The sequence below is a fragment of the Geospiza fortis genome, unplaced genomic scaffold, assembly GCF_000277835.1.
Source record: "Geospiza fortis unplaced genomic scaffold, GeoFor_1.0 scaffold104, whole genome shotgun sequence".
Lineage (NCBI taxonomy): Eukaryota > Metazoa > Chordata > Aves > Passeriformes > Thraupidae > Geospiza > Geospiza fortis.
This window is the reverse complement of record NW_005054325.1, coordinates 317,428-335,032: the sequence shown is the minus strand read 5'-3', so window position 1 is coordinate 335,032 and position 17,605 is coordinate 317,428. Positions and strand designations below refer to the sequence as shown.

At 39.3% G+C, this 17,605-nt stretch overlaps 1 protein-coding gene across 5 annotated transcripts in view; it reads right to left on the bottom strand.

Moving 5' to 3' along the window:
• Nucleotides 1–11,031, bottom strand: part of COL15A1 (collagen type XV alpha 1 chain) — a 119,742-nt gene extending 108,711 nt beyond the window's left edge. For all 5 annotated transcript variants that reach the window (XM_031056979.1, XM_031056981.1, XM_031056980.1 and 2 more), the window contains exons 1-2: nt 10,875–11,031; nt 10,674–10,756 (exon numbers count right to left, since the gene is read on the bottom strand). In XM_031056979.1, the coding sequence (XP_030912839.1) occupies nt 10,674–10,756; nt 10,875–10,885 (94 nt within the window). In that variant the 5' untranslated portion in view covers nt 10,886–11,031. The remainder of the gene's footprint in view (nt 1–10,673; nt 10,757–10,874) is intronic.
• Between the last annotated feature and the right edge of the window lie 6,574 nt (nt 11,032–17,605).

Here is a 17,605-nt window from a genome sequence, read left to right as displayed (position 1 = left end):
TGAGATGTATTTTAAGTAAACTGGCAGTTGAGAACTCTTTGTTTCATGTCCATTACAGAGGTAGAGAACCATCTGAAGCCTGTCAAACTGATCCACTTCCGCTTCAGGACAGATAAAGTGTTATGACCAAGTTCCTCTCCGATCCTTGTGCAGATGCAAGAGGATGAGGAGACAAGTGCTGAGTGTCTCCCTGCCTCTTCTGATTTCAAAATGCAAAGTTTGCTCCTTCTACATACTGTGAATCAAAAATGGAAAGGCTGAAAGAAGTTGGAGGCACACAGTTGTCACAGCCTCCTCAGTGAGGAAATTAATACCACTTGTCAACCACTTTGATGATGGTGTCATTCTAACAGACTGTTCCACATGAATTTTCCTTCATGATTTCAGTCTGCACTGCTTGTGTTACACTGATGTAGGTTTAGAAATTCATCCATGAAGAAAACACAGCAGAGCTAAGTATTCAGACACAGGAAAACCTTTTGTTCATATCAGATAAACATATCACACACAGATAACAGGGATAGTTAATATTTCCAAAATACTTCAATGTATGGCTACGGTACTGTAATTACACACAGAACAGAGGACAAGACAAGGTATTCATGTAGATAGTCTTGCTTTCCCCATAGTTGTTTCAGGCATTTGTACCAGATCATGTATTTACTATTATTTGGCTGACTGTATAGGAGCTAAATGAGACAGTAGCTTCTTTTGAATGCTCTTAATGGAAATTCTGCAACGTGTCTGGAAACAATATGTCTTGGAATAGGACACTTAAAATATGAGTAGCTTCAGTGTATCAGAGGGCTTGTAAGAAAGTATTCATTTAACATTCATACTATAAATACTTGGGAGTCTGTGTTAGCTCCTAGTTGGAGCAGCAGTTTTAACCCCACTTCCTTTTTTAAATGAAACCTTCTTTGTTGAACAAATCAAAGCTCATGTGGGCAAAGCAGTAACAGAGTTGCCACAATTCCATCCTGTCTTTTGGAATTCTGTAAGAGAAGTATAAAAAAGGAGCTACAATACTCAGATCACTTTTTCCACTGAGAAAGCATTCTTGAAATTTTATTAATGTTTACACTTACACTAAACATCACTCCTACTCCCCAACTCATCATATCTCTGGACTAGGATGTTGCCATGTGGTACTCATTTCTCAGATCTGCATCTTGTGATAGATTTAAGTCTCACTTTAAGTGCATCAGAAAAAAAGCATCCACCCCCCAAACCCCCTGAAAACCCAACATACAAAAAACCAAACAAAAATAGATGTAGAATCAAAGCCTTGATTATAATATAAGGCCACCTTAAGCAGTACTTTGAGTTCAGTCAAGTATTGTTTGGTAAAAACAAACAGAACTATACACGAATATGACATACTTTATAGAACACTGAAAACTAAAACTCTTTTAGGTTAGTGTTTTTACATTAATACCATTTCACTACAATAACTAATAGATTATTTTGATCAAGATCTAGATTTTTTCAGCTGAGACAACTTTCAAAACTAGTATGTGTTTTATACCTTTCCTGTAATTGCATGTGAAAGAAACTAAAGACAGAAACTAAAAAAAAATCAAACCATGTGGGTTAAACCACATTTATGGCTAGCTTGAACAGGATGAAATGTTTGCTTGTTTTTTACTGTGAAAAGCATGAAAGGGTTCGAGTCATGTATACCCACACCCACAAGCACCACAAAGTGGCAGCATTACTGTGGAGCATTCATTACAGATGAGTGGTTCCGCCTTACCAAGTCAAGAGCTGTGCTGGCTTGGCAGAGTGTTGAAACAGATGGAACTGGAACAGCCTTTGGAAAGTTGAAGGCTAAGAAAAGCTAAGACTTTGGCCCTCTGAGAATAAAAAAGCATCACATTCACAGAAGTGATGCAGTGTATTAAGTTGGTCCATAGCTAACCAAAGCAGGATGGCAGAAGTAAAAATCCTTACTGTGGGGAGACACTGCTCCCTCACAACTCCCTCTGTGAGGTAGCCAAAGCACTGGCAAGAAGGATTCCTGATCAATGGATATTTTGGTGTTAAGAATTCCAAAAATGAGAGGATTCCTAGAAAAGCCTTAGCTTTTGCATAATTTTCCCATAGTTTGCTTTGTAGACCACTATGTACATATTAATGCCTACCAGCACATTTGTTTTAATTATCCACAACAACTTTTTTACACCTGAAGATTTACCTTCTCATGCAACATAACAGTGCTGAGACAGACATTTTCTGTGGGACAGAAAGAAACACAGGGACAAGCATCGACAACTCTAAATTCATATATTTCAAGAAATGTTGTACCTGCAGTGTGTGTTTGACAGCTGTTAGTTATCAAATTAAGACATCAAAAATACAATGATACAGTGAATACGCATAATGGTGGGAAAAAAAGATACATAGATACAAGATCTGATCTTGATACATACTGTCATCTGGTTCCATTTCTTTGGTACGGTCAAAGAGGAGAAAATAATAAATTTAGAAAAGCTCTCTTCCAACCCCAAACAGATCCACTCTTTCTAGTTGCCTGTTTTTTCCCATGGGATGGCTCACAGCTTGAGTGTTGTGGTTCAAATTCATTCTATTGATTCCTTGTTAAGTGGTTCATTCTGTTGTACCCCCATGTTCTCCCCAAGTTGGTTTACCCCTGGTTTTACCCTCCCTCAAAGCTGTCCCTCATGCCATTCCCCACCCCTTGTTCCAGCTCTTTCCCCCCCACCCCTTTTTGTCCCCTAACCCTCCCAGCCACTTAAACCTCGGGCCAATTCCTGTCTGCAACAAACCTTTGGTCCTGGAAGCCCCATTGGTCCATGTGAGCCATCCTCTCCACCCTCCTACCCCAGTTGGCCCGACACGTGATGTAATCCCCTCATTCCTCACCTGAGGATTCCCTATTGGTTAGCTGTTTGTATCCACCTCCTGACTTGCGTCTGAACAAAACCACTTGCACAGGAGTGCCCGGGCCTGTTTGCTGCTGATGGCTTTATTTGGGATGAGCCCTTTCTTGTGGACTCTCAAGATCGAGAACCTCCTCCTTTCTCCTCTGCCTGGTCCCTTGGCTTGTGTCTGGCATCTTAGAGCAAGTGGTTCTAAAGGTTCTGCCTCTGGTAAATCCCCATACCGAGGCAGTTCCCCACTCCTGGCATTGAGCTGGAGTTCTAAGAGCCAGCCTGGGCTCCGAGAGACACGGCACTGAAGTTGTAACATTTTTGAAGGGATCGCTCTTGATTTCAAGACCGGGTTCTACCTGAGCTGCTCAGGGTTCAGCCTATCACATAATCCACGTTGTGAATGAAGATGTTAAGGAGTGTTGGGCTCAGAATGCACCACAGAGCAGTACACTGATGGAGAGGTAACTGGCACCCATTAACTGCACTTCATACCACTGGTTACACCCCTTCAAGCACATGTAGGTCAGGCTGTTGTCAACTGCTCACTCATCTCATCCTTCCTTAAAGAGTTTATTTGCATAGAAGTTACAGGAGACAGTGCTGAAAGTCTTACTCAAGACCACAAATATCAGCTGTCTTTTCCTCACACACTGAGCTGGTCATTTCATTACTTAAGGCTATGAGATTCCCAGGCAAGATTTTCCCTTTCCCACTTTTGTGCTGACTATTCCTAATCACCTTGTTCTTACTAAAATGTCTTCCACAATTGTGTGCTCCCACACCTTCCCAGGAATGGAGGTCAGCTGTTCAGCCTGCAGATCCCCAGGTCCTGCTCCTTGCTCTTGAAAACAGGAGTGACACTGGATTTTTTCCATTCATAGGATCTTCTGATCACTGCAATCTTTCAACGATTGTATTTCAAAGTTCTATCACAGTGATATCAGCCAGTTTGATGAGCCCTCATGGATGTGTCTCAAGAAGTGCTGTAAACTTGCAGATACCCAACTGATTTCAATGTCCCTTCTCTCAGTCTGCCTCAATGGAGGACTTGAATTCATGCCTTCAGACTTTCCCAGTGGGCTCAGGGGCTTGGTTTCCTGGGGGGAAATCTTAGTAGTAAAAAAGTGAGGCAAGGAAGGCATTGAGTACCTGGGTTGTTTCCATGCCCCATCACCAGATTTGTTGCCCCATTTAATTTTGCAGCAGATCCACATTTTCTCCTTTTCCTGACCTCATTCCCATGCTCTCAGACAGTGTCTATATTTTTCCCTTGCTACCTGACACTGTTTCCAACTTTCATGTGTTTAATTTTGCTGTTTGAGTGTACTTACATGAAATATCACCAGAGATGAATCAGAGCTTGGATGTCACACAGGTTTATGTTCTGAAACTGTTTTTCAGCAAACTCCAGTTACAGGCTATTCAAAATATCCCCAGCTTATAGGAAATTTTGAAGCATGTCTTGGAGCACTATTCTTTTCCCTCAAGAGTCATCAACTTACTCTTTAGCAGGCAGCACAAAATTTAAAGTTATTTCTAGGTGGGTTCTGTTCTCCTTGAGCTAGGTTATGTGTGTCATTTGTAAGAAGGGCAATGATTATAAAATGCAATGAGTAATGATAGATACTATAATGCCCTCTTGGTCACCAACCACCAAAAAAGTACAGGGAAAACCAAAAGCTATATTCAGCTTTCCAAAGAAGCAGAGCCAGACATCATGACTATGTATGGAACTCTCATTTCACAGTTCAGAGGAAGATATGTCACAAATAGGACTGGAAGTTAATGCTACCTGAGCAGTTATAAGTTACTGCAGTAACTCTTCACAGCAAGAAGTGGATTCAGTAGCAGAGAAGAGGTAGACCCAGTGTCATAAGATCCAAGAGGTTCCCAAATAAAGAATGAACTGGCTGAAGCACTTGTTAATATTTTGTCTTCTGTACTAAAGGTGAAGTGAAAGACCATGAGTGATGGGGCAGTTCATATTCAAATCTCATTGCTGAATCACTGTTACCAGATTTAGGCTTCCAGCAATTGAATGTTTGGAATAAAACACACATGAGTGCCTCCAGAAAACCCTGGTTCTTCTCAGAACCATTCAGGAAAACTTGGTACAGACTCCAGTTCTTCTCAGACTGGGCTGTAAGGCAGCTACAAATCATTTAAAACACTCCAGTTCTTTTTTCAGGATACATTAATCTCTGCCAGTTGCTTTTTCCAAGGTTTTCTGACCAGAAAGTATCCTGAATAATACATCTGTCATTTCACGCTGCTCATATGCAAATACATTAAAACTGAGGTTTGCTCATTTTACTCATTCTTTGGGAGAATTCTACCTGTATTTGACTCTCTGCAACCTTTATGAAATTTTAGGTTTGGGAGCAGGAGCTGCTAGAGATGGGAAGGTTTCATGAAGAGAATTAACCAGAGTCTAAATTGCTGTTTGATTTTGTTGTTTTATGAACCTGCTGTAATCGTGTGAGTTGGCCAAATGGCAAAAGATTGTTTGAGGACTTAAATTAATGATGATAAATAGACATACTCTCTTAAATAGTTACCATTAATGACAGCCTAAATAAAGCAATCAGAATTCACTGAACTGTAAAATTTACTGTCTTTCTAGACAAGGCTCTCTTGCATAAATTGGCAGAGGTACTGCATGAATTTGGTCAAATGTGAGACACCACTACAAGAAAAACCAAACTGATCCATGGCTAACACAGCAAAGGGAAGAGGAGGAAATCACAACCAAGGGACAGACATCCTCCAAAACAAGCATTTGATCTCATAATTAACATGTTCTTTGGAATAAGAAATATGTTCTTTGGAACCCTTTGAATATACCAAACATAATACAGTCAAATCTTTCCTCCTGATTCTCATTTATTGAAATGATGCTTCAAATCTAAATGCAAGTGGTAAATGCAAGCACAAATGTGATTTTGAGTTGAATTCAAGATCATGGAAACAACTGCTTACTCCAGACTTCTAGTGTGCCCAAGGACACCTTCAGAGAGGAAATGAAGACTGTCATTATAACACTATATCCACCCCAGCTGGTATCCTCTTCTGAGGCCTCAAAAAAAAAAGCTAAAAAATGTCTTCTGTTGCCTGGTAGAGTTGCTTAGGAAGCATGTCGTTTATAGTCCAAGAGAATTAACATGTAGAGAGCGTTACATAGAAAAAGAATCCATTTAGAAAAGTGACAGAATGGAACAAATTTTCTAAATCAGGTTCGTTCTACTGGTGTTATCAATCTCTTCAGCTACTGAAAGAGATGACCCCAACTGAAACAAAGTGATTTTCTATTGTAAATTACTGTGTTTTGCATGGAAAGGCTTTTTATCAACTATGAAATCAGGCTCAGCTCCACATTGAAAACATGCACAACAGCTGGTAACAGCTTGAAGACGTGCCTGAGGGATCACAGTGGCTCATTCAATTTAGACTCAATTGCAGTTTGATGATGTCCAAATGCTCATTCTGGTACAAGAGAATTGCAATGCCATCTGAGTTCTCTTTAAGGAGGCCTGTGCTTTATTATCACTGTAGTTGTGTCCTGTCTTTGGAAAGAATGGACTGAGCCATCCCCATGACACGTGTGATTGCACACATTTGACACTCAGAGCACGTAAAGTAATTACTTGGTAGAAACAAGATTTTGTTTCTAACTCATAATGTCAGTTTGCTGTGAAGACAAGTTCCGTTTTTCTGCTTGTAAGAATCACACCAGCTGATCATCAGCCAATGAGAGTCAATAATTCACAATTCCTCCATTAAACCGAGCAGGTCAGGAGTGCAAAGTTTATGTCAACAGCCCAATGACAGCCTTTCTGTGTACAGAGGGCCAATGAAAGAGACAAATATTTACTTTATGTAAACTATAGCTAAGCATGTTACTTAGGCCAAGAAAGAGCTGTTCAGCTTGGCTAATAATAAAACCCAGATGTCAATGAGAAATTTGTAAAGCTTCTTTTAGCCCTCATAAACATAACATTAACTGCACATTTAAACATTTTGAAAATATTTTTTTAAAATGCAGACACTGATTTGACTGTAAAGAACTGAGAAACACTGATAAATGCCTAGATAGCCTAGAAGAATAAATGTCACTTCCGCAAGGAGCTAGAGGAAGTCATAGGGAGGAGTCTATCGCTCAAACTTCAGCAAGGCTAGCATTGAGATTTTCTAACTTTATGTCTGTCCACAGTTTGGGTGCCAGCATGTTTAAGGCTTTGCTCTGAGTACCTTCAGTTCACTAACTTATTTTGTTGTTGAAGAAGCAAAACATGTTAAAAGCAGCCAGGGTAATTAGTGTAAATCAAGATACATTATCAGTCATCATTGAGGGCCAAGTAGATGCACTGCAAGGCAGTACCAGATAAATAAGACAGACCACACTTTTATGAACAGATAGATACATGCTTATTTGTCAATTGAACAAAAGAGAAGTGATGAAGTAATTAATTAAGATACTAACATATCTTCAGTCCTCCTGCACAGACCCAAGAAGAATAGGGCACTGTATTTGCAAAATGTTTGTGAACACAAGAAAAAACTGCAAAAGGTCCCCATGGTTCAAATAACACAACTTATGGGTGAAGAGGAAGAAAGCATTTCCTTCTTTACCTATTTGCACATGTGCAGTGCTAGCTGCAATGAAATGGACTGAAAACTTTCAACTGAGATAGAAAAATTCATCATTCTAACTCAGAGAAACTGCTGAGATGTCAGAACTCCTGTTCAGTTTCACTCTGAAGCAAGGTGACATTATTTCTTCAAAGTTTTGTTGAAGTGATAACCAAATCCCATCAATTTGCAGACCATGCAACTGAATTTTAAAGTTCTGAACTAAATATTTCAAAATTTTAAATATTTGGTTTACAACTAGTAGTTTATTACTTCAAATATAAGTTTTTAGGTACTTTCTTTTTTTTATTTGCTGTTTTATTTTACCATGAAAGCAGTCACCAGAAATTCTAGGACTTGGAAATGAAAGCAACACTTCTAGTAAAAGGCCCAACATCTCACAAGTTTACTAAAAAGTTAGACTAGAGCCTAGAAGTTCTCAAACAATTTCAAAGACTGTCATCTGAATGACAACTTCCCATCATTCTTTCCCCCCCTCCTTTTTCTACGTAGGAAATAATCATAAGTACACAATTTCCTCAAGAGAAACAAGACTTGGTCAAAACATTGTTCCTGATAGGAAATCTTTTAAAAGAATTAAAAATTTTCCAGTCTTTCTAGTATCTCTCACAAAGTCATAAAAGAACTCAAGCCCTCTGCTGGACATCTGCTGAGGCTTTTGCTTTATTCAGCACCCTCAACCCTGCTCCACAATTCAGTGCTCCCCTGGGGAAGGCAAGAGGACAAAGACGGTGAAGGCAAGGATGGCAAATTTTTCTAAAATCTGAGAGTCACGGCTTTGTTTTCAGGTTTGTAAAAAATAAGTTACCCCTTCCCCATCCCTCAGTGAATGGTTAAATCCCTGAACAGTTTTCTTGCCATTATTTAACCGACTGGAGAACATCTGAAGGTATTTTTTCCTTTTTGCATGTAGCCTGCACAATTGTACAACCAGAAGGCACCTGTGCTGTTCCTCTAAACTGCACTTACTCATTCACAGTTTCTCTTTCATTCAAATGAATTTAGAGATACCCATCTGTGCTATGGGTAGATGGAGTAGAGTGTGGGTCAGAAAAGCAGTACAGCATTATTCACAGGGCTGGAGAATCCTGGAAAGCAGTAACCTAGAAGGAGACAGTAACCAAAAGGACACAGGATAAAGCATACATTTAGCAGCAAAAGGCCTGAATACCGGAGAGCCAATTCATCACTCTGTGTCTCCAAGCATTTTCATCTTAAATACAGTTTATTTCTGTGCACTTTACTGCTGAAAGGAACTGTGAGAAAGGAAAATGAGGTTATTTCGCCAGAAGCTAGATTGAGAGATTTAAAGTATGAAACTCTTCTCTTCAGTTACAGGTAGAACTTCTATTAGTCATGTATTTGCAGCACCAGAAGGAAAGGAATATTATTCCTGTCTCTGGCATTCAACACCTGTTTTCAGAAGATGAAATAATTTAAGTCAAGCATTAGGAAAAGGTGCTGTGTAATAGAAAGCATGAGACCTCCATTATATCAAGCACTTAAAAATCAGATGTGAAAATATTTAGTAAACATTTGGGAACAGAAACTTCTGTATTAACTGACAAATGAGTAGGGAATATAAGGCCAAGACAATCATGATGAAACATATTCCCAGAGCAGTGTCTAGGTCTCCAGTGATCTTAAGACACTTCCATAACCTCACTTGATCTTCATTCATGGTAAGGTTAGGAGACCTTCCAGCAGCAGTAAAATTCTGCACTGGAAGAAACTGTCCAGAAACAATAGTGATTATCTTTCCTACTTCTGACATCTGATCTGACTTTCACAGGTAGAAGATTTAAAAAAAACCCCAGATCTTCAGGTAATGGAAACAAGCATAGATCCACCAAAAAGAAGTTGTGTGTCAAATAAATATTTGCAGGTTTTGTCACTTTACTTGCTGCTGTAATGATCCTCTGATTATTTACTTGTGCGTGCCAAAATTTGGTTCTCTCCTGTCCAGACCTCTCTCATGCACTATCATTCATCAGCTCAAGAAAAACATTTTTACCTGATGCAACAGATCTGCCTCCAGTGGATAAACAATATATTATATATCAGTCACCATTTAGATATACAGTTCTTAATTCTAAGAGCTGGTTTCTGTTTATTTCCTTAATTAATTACATGTACAACATTACATATTTCTCATCTGTACCTATAGCATTTTTTAGTGATAACTAATCTGTGGCTTTTTCTCCTACTGAAATAACTGCCTGGGGCTTTGGCTTTTAGATGCCAAAGTGTCAGTGATCTATGTCAATTAGTGTCAATTAAAAGGGAAAAACCATTGAGTAACATTAAAGTCTTCACATGTGGTATCTACTTCCCATCAATACTTCCTAATGCTCCTATCACACAGTTATCTAGAGATCATTTACATAACAAATGCCAACTAGTTTTGCAAGACAGTTCAAAAAGCTTTTTGGTGTAAATATCACCATTCCTAATGGCAAGGTAATATGTGAAAGTTTTTTCTCAAAGTTACATGTAAACTTTTAAATCAGTGTTCTCTCTCACTAGTTAAATGTAAGGCTGTGCCTTGCAGAGATGCTGAGGAATTTGGCTGTGTTACAAGAACGTATGATCTGAAATTACAAAAAGACTTTTCACTGAAAGTCCATGAAGACTGGCCTGGTAAAATGAAACATTTAACTCAAGAGATTAGAAAATCTCAATTTGTTCAGACTTTTACCAGGAGAAATCTCTATGCACTAGAAGGAGCATCACATCTATGTCTGCACTCACACCATGCCTGGCACATTCCTGGTGTGCCCACATTGACACATCTATCGATCCTAATTGTAAAAACATGCCATATTCTGAATTCCTTACAGTACTTTCTGGTAATGATTGCACTCTGAAGATATATTGTGAAAGCTGTCATGATAGGCTGCCTTAGAGCTGGAGAACCAATATATTTATTTACCCTCATCCAGAATGAATGGGAGTTTAAGCTCCTAACTCACAGCAGCTTTCCTATATGAAATGATAAAGCAGTAAGCAGTAAGCAGCAGATAAAATGAAGATCTGAAATGGTAGAGTCTCTTTCCATATTAGGAAAGCAAATCTTAAAATCCACACTTACTCTCAAATGATAAACATGATTTGGAGAAGCCTTACCTTCTATGATCTGAGCTGCTGTACCAGCATGGATTGACAAGCCAAAGAGCAGTAGCGACAAGTCCCAGGTCCACCAGGCATGCCTGGAGCAGGTGTGCCAAAAAAAAGGGGGGTGGGGGAAGAATGAGACCAAAGAGTGTAACACAGAAACACATGGGGGGAAAAAAAGAAAAAGTAAAATTTAGAAGCAAGAGTTCTTACCATGAGAGCATTTTCTGAAAGTCAGTGGAAAGAACTTAAGTGAGAAAAAAGTACAGTGCACATGAGTTTTATGCTTATGAAAAGAAGAAGTTAATTAAAACTGGAGCCTGCTGTTTCGCCTCCAACGTTCAGACACAAGTGGAACAAAGGCAGCACTCAGGCTCTCTGTGTGACTCACTGCAATTCACTGCTCCAGCTCTGAAATCTGACTCCGTGTAGACTTTCCTGTCAGACCACTGCCGAAAACTTCCTACTGTATTTATGGATGGACACCCCTTACTGCTGTACACCATCCCAGCCCTGTCATTACCCAGCCCTGTCTTTAACTGCTGTGTACCCTGACAGGCAGCAGCACAGCGTCTCCAGCTTCCCCTCCCGCCTGCTCACAACCTCCACTTATTGAATAAAATACGACCTCCAACATCCTTCCATCCAGCGTTACACAGGCAGTGACACAAATTCCTACACAGAAGGGACATTTCTGCTGCCATTTTAGCCAAACTTTATCAGAAGCAAGTTTGAAGATATGAGCAGGACAGAGCAGCAGTTAAATGGCAAGCAATGCCTGGGATTCACACCTGCACTGTCTTACAGATTTTGTCACCTACAGAGACATTTTGAAGTACACCCTTTTCTCTGACAAGCTCTCTAAGTTTAATCCTCATATTTACAGAGATTTACACCCTGCGTGTAGTTTGAGAGTGTGTCCCTACCTCAGCAGCTGCACATATGTGTCTCCTATAGAGATCCCATAGCTGAGCATTTCTAATAGTTTCCATTAAAAGTGTTACTTCACTCCTCCCTCCTAACTCAATGAAAAGCATTTTTTTCCACTTGTAGTTCTACAAAGCTAGCACTTGCCCAAGGAAGAAATTCTGCAAGGATATGCTTGAAAATAATCTGACAATTTTTAAGTCATCAGATGTTTAACAAAGGCTGCAATTGTTACTTTTTGACTGGGGCAGGAGAGAGCTTGGAAAGTTCTCTGTATGGAAAGAGACCAGATGGGCTTTTGGTAGATCTAGGCTGAAAAGTGCTGAAGATCACCTTAGGAGAATCAAAACTAAAAATGGATCTACCTAGGATGGGAAGCAGAAGGCAGAGAGGAGCAAAGTTTTTTGCAGTAATGAAAGAACAATCCCAATCAATAAACAAAATTAAGAAAAATTTCATTTTACTCTGAATAAAATGTTTGAGTTTGGAGGTGGTGGTATTTAGTTGGCTATTTTGGGGGGAGGTTTGTTACTGGGTTATTGTAGTGGCTTTTGTTGTTGCTGTTGTTGGGGTTTTTTGATTGCTAGTTTATTTATTTACATTTTGTTAAATAGGAAATACAGAGGTTAGAGCTTAAAAATCTAGGATATTGATTCTACTCCAGACTCCTCTTTTTGGTTAGAAACCACAACAGGTCAGGTCTCTCCAGGTATAATTTAAACTAAGCTGCAGACCAGTATTATTTGCTATCCACCTTCTCCATAATGACAAGGAATGAAGATATCAAATTATCTTTAATCAAGTGTCTTAATATAAACACACACAGTTTTATCTTCTTCAGAGGACCAAAAAACCCCTGTTTTCAGGCCCATAGTACTGTATCAGGGCTGAAAAAACGTTTCATCATTCACCTTTTCTACTTGAGGCTGTCATAATTCTGTTTTCTCTCTCCATGAAATTTTTCCCTTGTTACCACCAGCCAGACTGCTTACAGGAACAGTGTTTGTAACATTTGATCAAATCATACTTTGTGCCTTTATCTTGCACACTATATAAATGTTATCCTAAAAGAAAATACTGAGGTTTTAAGCATTCATGGAAAATCTCTTTATATATGCATGTAAGTATGTATGTGTGTAAGCCTGGCTTACTTTTCCATTTTTTTCCATTTTTTTTTCCAGTTTAATATTTAGCAATAGCTACCAAGAGCCATTGTTAGTCCTGTTGAACTATTTTTTAACTCAGTTCCTTCCTTTGATAGGAAAAAAGGAACTTTCTGTCTCTCTATCCACAAAATGTCAGTGGCTTACCTGCATAATCCTTCCTGTTGCAATAGAGTTTTTAATCCAGTATATATGGCAAACATATGTCTGTCTTGGTATCTTACAGTAGACTAACATATTTAAGAGACAAATATAGAAGCAGTCTCCAGATTTATAAAACTTGTAATGAATTTTTACAGTATACACAGGAAAGACTTACTGGATGGATTTTTCCTCCAATTTTAGAAAACCCATAGAAATGAAGGAAGTAATAGGGTATTCATGCAAACCATCTACATGAAACGCTGCTGATAGTGCCTTTAGTTTCTGCTGAACATTTTAACATGGATATCTGGTGAATGCTCAACATCATTATCCAATACTGGATAAAGGAAAACAAGACAGAGTATGTTCTTGACCTCTGCAGTCCATTAGTTTTGAATGGGTGGCTGTGGAGGAATCCCTAAGTACAAACAGTTTATTCCCCCACTGCTGTAGGTCACTGGGATTTCCTGCGCATCTAGTGCTTATTTGAAGGCTCAAGAATTACTGAAGTACAGGCTTTCTATGTCTGCTATATCCATCTACCCATATATATCTTTCTCCCCACAAGGGCAGTGACATTTGTACACATCCACTCAGTTTTAACCTTGCTGTTTGTCTTGTCTTTTTCAAACACAGCAGGACTCCTTTGAATTAGGACATCTGTGCTTTCCTTCAGTACTGTGTCCAGCTGTCTTCAACTAAACTGGTGTTTTCCTTCTTGCTAAAAATCTCCATTTTCCAGGCAGAAGTTTTGTTTATTTCCCCTAGCTCTGTCAACTGATTACACTCCTTAAGACTCCAAATGGCAGGCCACAATTCTGCTATTGCAGTTCTTAGCCGTTCACTGAGTTAGGCTGGCTGGCTGTTGTTATATTTCTTATCAGAGGGTGTTTCTTTCTTTCCTGCTGACTGCAACACAAATTTCTTAGCTGCACTTTTCTATCCCCTGTAATTGTAGGATATAAGACTCATAGGAGTGTTCTTGTGCGAAGTTAGGGTCAGAGAAGCAGTCTGGACCAAGGCCTGAGTGAGTTAAGAACCATACTAGAAAAGACTAAAAGATTTATCTTTTGATTAGACTTCGCCTGAGCATGGACAGATAGTTGGCATTTACCATAGCCTCTGGAAGGGAGGTTCACAGCTCAGTTGTGTATTTCATGAAGTCTCTGCTTCTTTGGTTTTCAGCTTAGGTGGTGCTGATGTTCTTTGATGTCTCTGAGTTCTTGTACTGAATAGGGTTCACAAAATCCATGACCACCCTTTTTTCTCCATGCCATTTCAACTTTAGAAGCCTCTTTTATATACCCTTCCTACTTGTCTTCTTTCTGCACCAAGGGTGAACTTACTTGGTTGTTTCTTGTAGTGCAACCATTCCACACCTCTTGCTATCTTTTTAGTCTTTCTCACAGTTTCTGAGTTCTAGGACATAACTTTTGATCTCTGGTGAAGTCAAGAGAATCATAACTGCACACAATGCAGGTGATCCCAAGATTTTGTGAGTGACATAGCAATGTACTCTCTCCTTTATCTGATGAGGAAGACAACTGATGTACTTTCTTGACTGCAGCCAAGATGACATCTTCATGGAACTCTCATAAGCTCAATAATTTGCACTTTAAAGGTATTTTATGTGCAGTTGGGATTTTCCTCCTTCTGAATAAACTTAAATGGTAGAAATTAATGTAATCTATCATTTAATTCTACAGTTATTCCCTCTTAGAAGATCGTTTTGGAATTCTTTACAATCTATCCCATCCTTATTTTAAAAAACTCTCATCAGTAAAGTTCACTGCACAGTACTCATGTGACTGCCTGCCCTCACTTAATCTCACAAGAAAGATGGAGAGAGGCTACAAGTACATTTAATGACAGGACAAGGAGGAATGACTTCCCACTGACAGAGAGAACATTTAGATATTAGAAAGAAAGTTTTTACTGTCAGGGCAGTGAGGCACTGCAACAGGTTGCCCAGAGAAGCTGTGGATGCCCCATCCCTGGAAGGGTTCAAGGCCAGGCTGGATGAAGCTCTAAGAGTTGTCCCTGTCTATGGCAGGGGTTTGGAACGAGACAGTCTTTAAGGTCCCTTCCAACCCAAACCACTCTGTGGTTCTATGATAAGGCAGGCAGTACGGTATATGAACAATTTCAGTGGTGACAAATCTCTACTACATGGGCTGTCTCTATATTCCTGAAATTTTGTCTCTCTTTTAACAAGTTGTTCACTCACAGACTCATTTCTTGTGCCTTGGCTTCCTGAAAAGCCAGCCATTCTGATACTCATTTAGGATTACTGCAGGGTATATCAATTTATCCAGAAACTCTGAATGACATTTTGGCTTTGAATATGATCAGCTGCTAAACAGCTAATTTCACAGTGGTTTGGCAGTACACTTTCAGAAGCTTAACAGATGATTCAGTATCTGTTTTTCTGCATTTTTCTCCTTTAAACAAAGCACCTTAGGAAAAAGAAATCTATAAATGCATATTTTAATACATACTTATGAAAGAATAAGAGTGTATATTTATGTACCTGAAGACATGGCTGTAGTAAACCCTACAGATGGGTACAAATTAAGGCCATATGGCCCAAGAATTCTGGCATTTACTGGCTCTTTAGTACTTAATTTCAATTAATTTAATTTTCTGCCTACTCTATCCCTCCCTCACAGTACTATAAAAAGCATTGGAAAAAAATGGTAAATCTTTCACATAGCTGGGGCTGATTGGCAAAGAAGAATCAGGGACCTGAAGCTTGCAATGGAAATCCTAGAAAGGAAGGAATCTCCCATCAATACCTACATTGGGAGATGATTTTTGAAAAGGAAGAGACAAGCTCTATTGGGCACATAGGTGAGTGGGAAAGTGGGTGTATAATACAGAAAAAAAAAGGAGAGTAAGACTGAGTGAAAAGCCTGGGATAACAAGCTGAGGAGAGGTGAGGACAAAGCTAAGATGACTGGAAGCCAGTTGGGCAGCAGAAGGAAAGGGGAGAGTTCGTATGTTACCTGACACTAGGTAGCAAATACACCAAAGAGAAATGTTTAGGCATATATATTTCTCCTCAACAAACTCTGACTCAGTTTTTTTTGCCAGGCAGCATGAAAAGAAGAAGGAAAACTCTGTGATACTTCTGTTATAAGTAAGCATCCATGAAACCTACCGGCAAAACATGACTTGTGTAATACTCTAATATTTCAAGCAGTTTATGCTGTGAAAAAGGATGTTTCAGTACTTCTGGTGGCACTTGCAAGTGTTAGTATGCTCCTATCCATTTTTGAGTTTGTGTTCTAAAGTGAAAAACCATTTAACTATTAACCAATTATTTGACAGACTCATAAAAAATTGTAATTTCCAGAATTGGCAGAACTGTTTCTGGTGAAGTTTCTGGTATTAACATGAGACACTAAGTCAGTGTTTACGAACTGTTTAAGCAATTGAAATTATTCAACAGAGTATGTTAGACAACTCTAAAACCAAGCATAAATAGATGTTCTGCTTGTAATTTAAACTCATGTACATGGCAACACTGATCCTATTAGTATACTAAATTAATTTATCATGAACAGAAGGGTACATAGTTTTAAAGCATATTTTAAAAAAATGAGTCTTAACCATATTAAGTACATGCATTGCACTGAAAGACTCCATTCAGTCTAAATGTCACACATTCCTTTTATATGAATAAATCCAGAAAGAATTATATGCAGCACTTTTGCTGTCTGTGTCCATGTGCAGCTGAGCTGAAGCAACATTTTCTCCTCGACACACATACTCATATGACCTGTCACAGGGGGCAGAAAGCAAAACCTTCACCAGAATCCCTCTCCCCTTCTGTGCAAGCTAACTTGACTCAAATATTTGCCTTGTAAAAATACTTATAGAGCTTGACCCAATGAGTGACCTTAGTGATGACTTTTGACACTGTTTTGAGATAAACCTGTACAAATCCTGTTCTTCTATACTGGGACAAACCTCTTTTCCCATTGGCTTATATGAAATAGGGTTTTCAGAAAAGTAAAATCCTACTTTTTAAGCCAACCACAAGATGATGCAAATGTCAAATCTTTAATCACATTAGATTATTTTCTCAAATTTCTGCTTTGCAAATCATCACAATAACATGGACAGGATAAGTCAAGAGCAACTCTGATGTCATCTACTTGTACTTGGGCAAAGCACCTGACCCTGTCCTGCATGATGTCCATGTCTCTAAACTGGAGAGACATGGATTTGATGGATCAGTGGATGAGGAATTGGTTGGATGGTCACACCCAAATAGATGGTCAGTGGTTCAATGTCCAGGTGGAGACCAGTGACAAGTAGCATCCCTCAGGGGTCAATGCTGGGACTGGAGCTGTGCAACATCTGGATCAGTGACATGGACAGTGGGATTGAGTGCACTCTCAAGGATTTGAACTAGGAATGACAATGGAGGGACAGTTACCAGCAGTCCTGTGAGACTCAGGGGGATAGGGCAGATTAGCAAAAGGCATGGGGTGATGTTGTCACGAAAGCAGAAAACAAGACTTAAATAGGGACACCTCCAGAATTTGCTTGTGACCAAAGCAACATCACTGGAAAAATCCAGGCCTTTGGGTTCTAGGATGCTCTCTGCAGTGCACGTACATAACACAGGGAATAAACATGATGAATTAGAGGTCTCTGTGCATCTGCAGCGCTACAATGGAGACATTGTGGGATGGCCTTCAG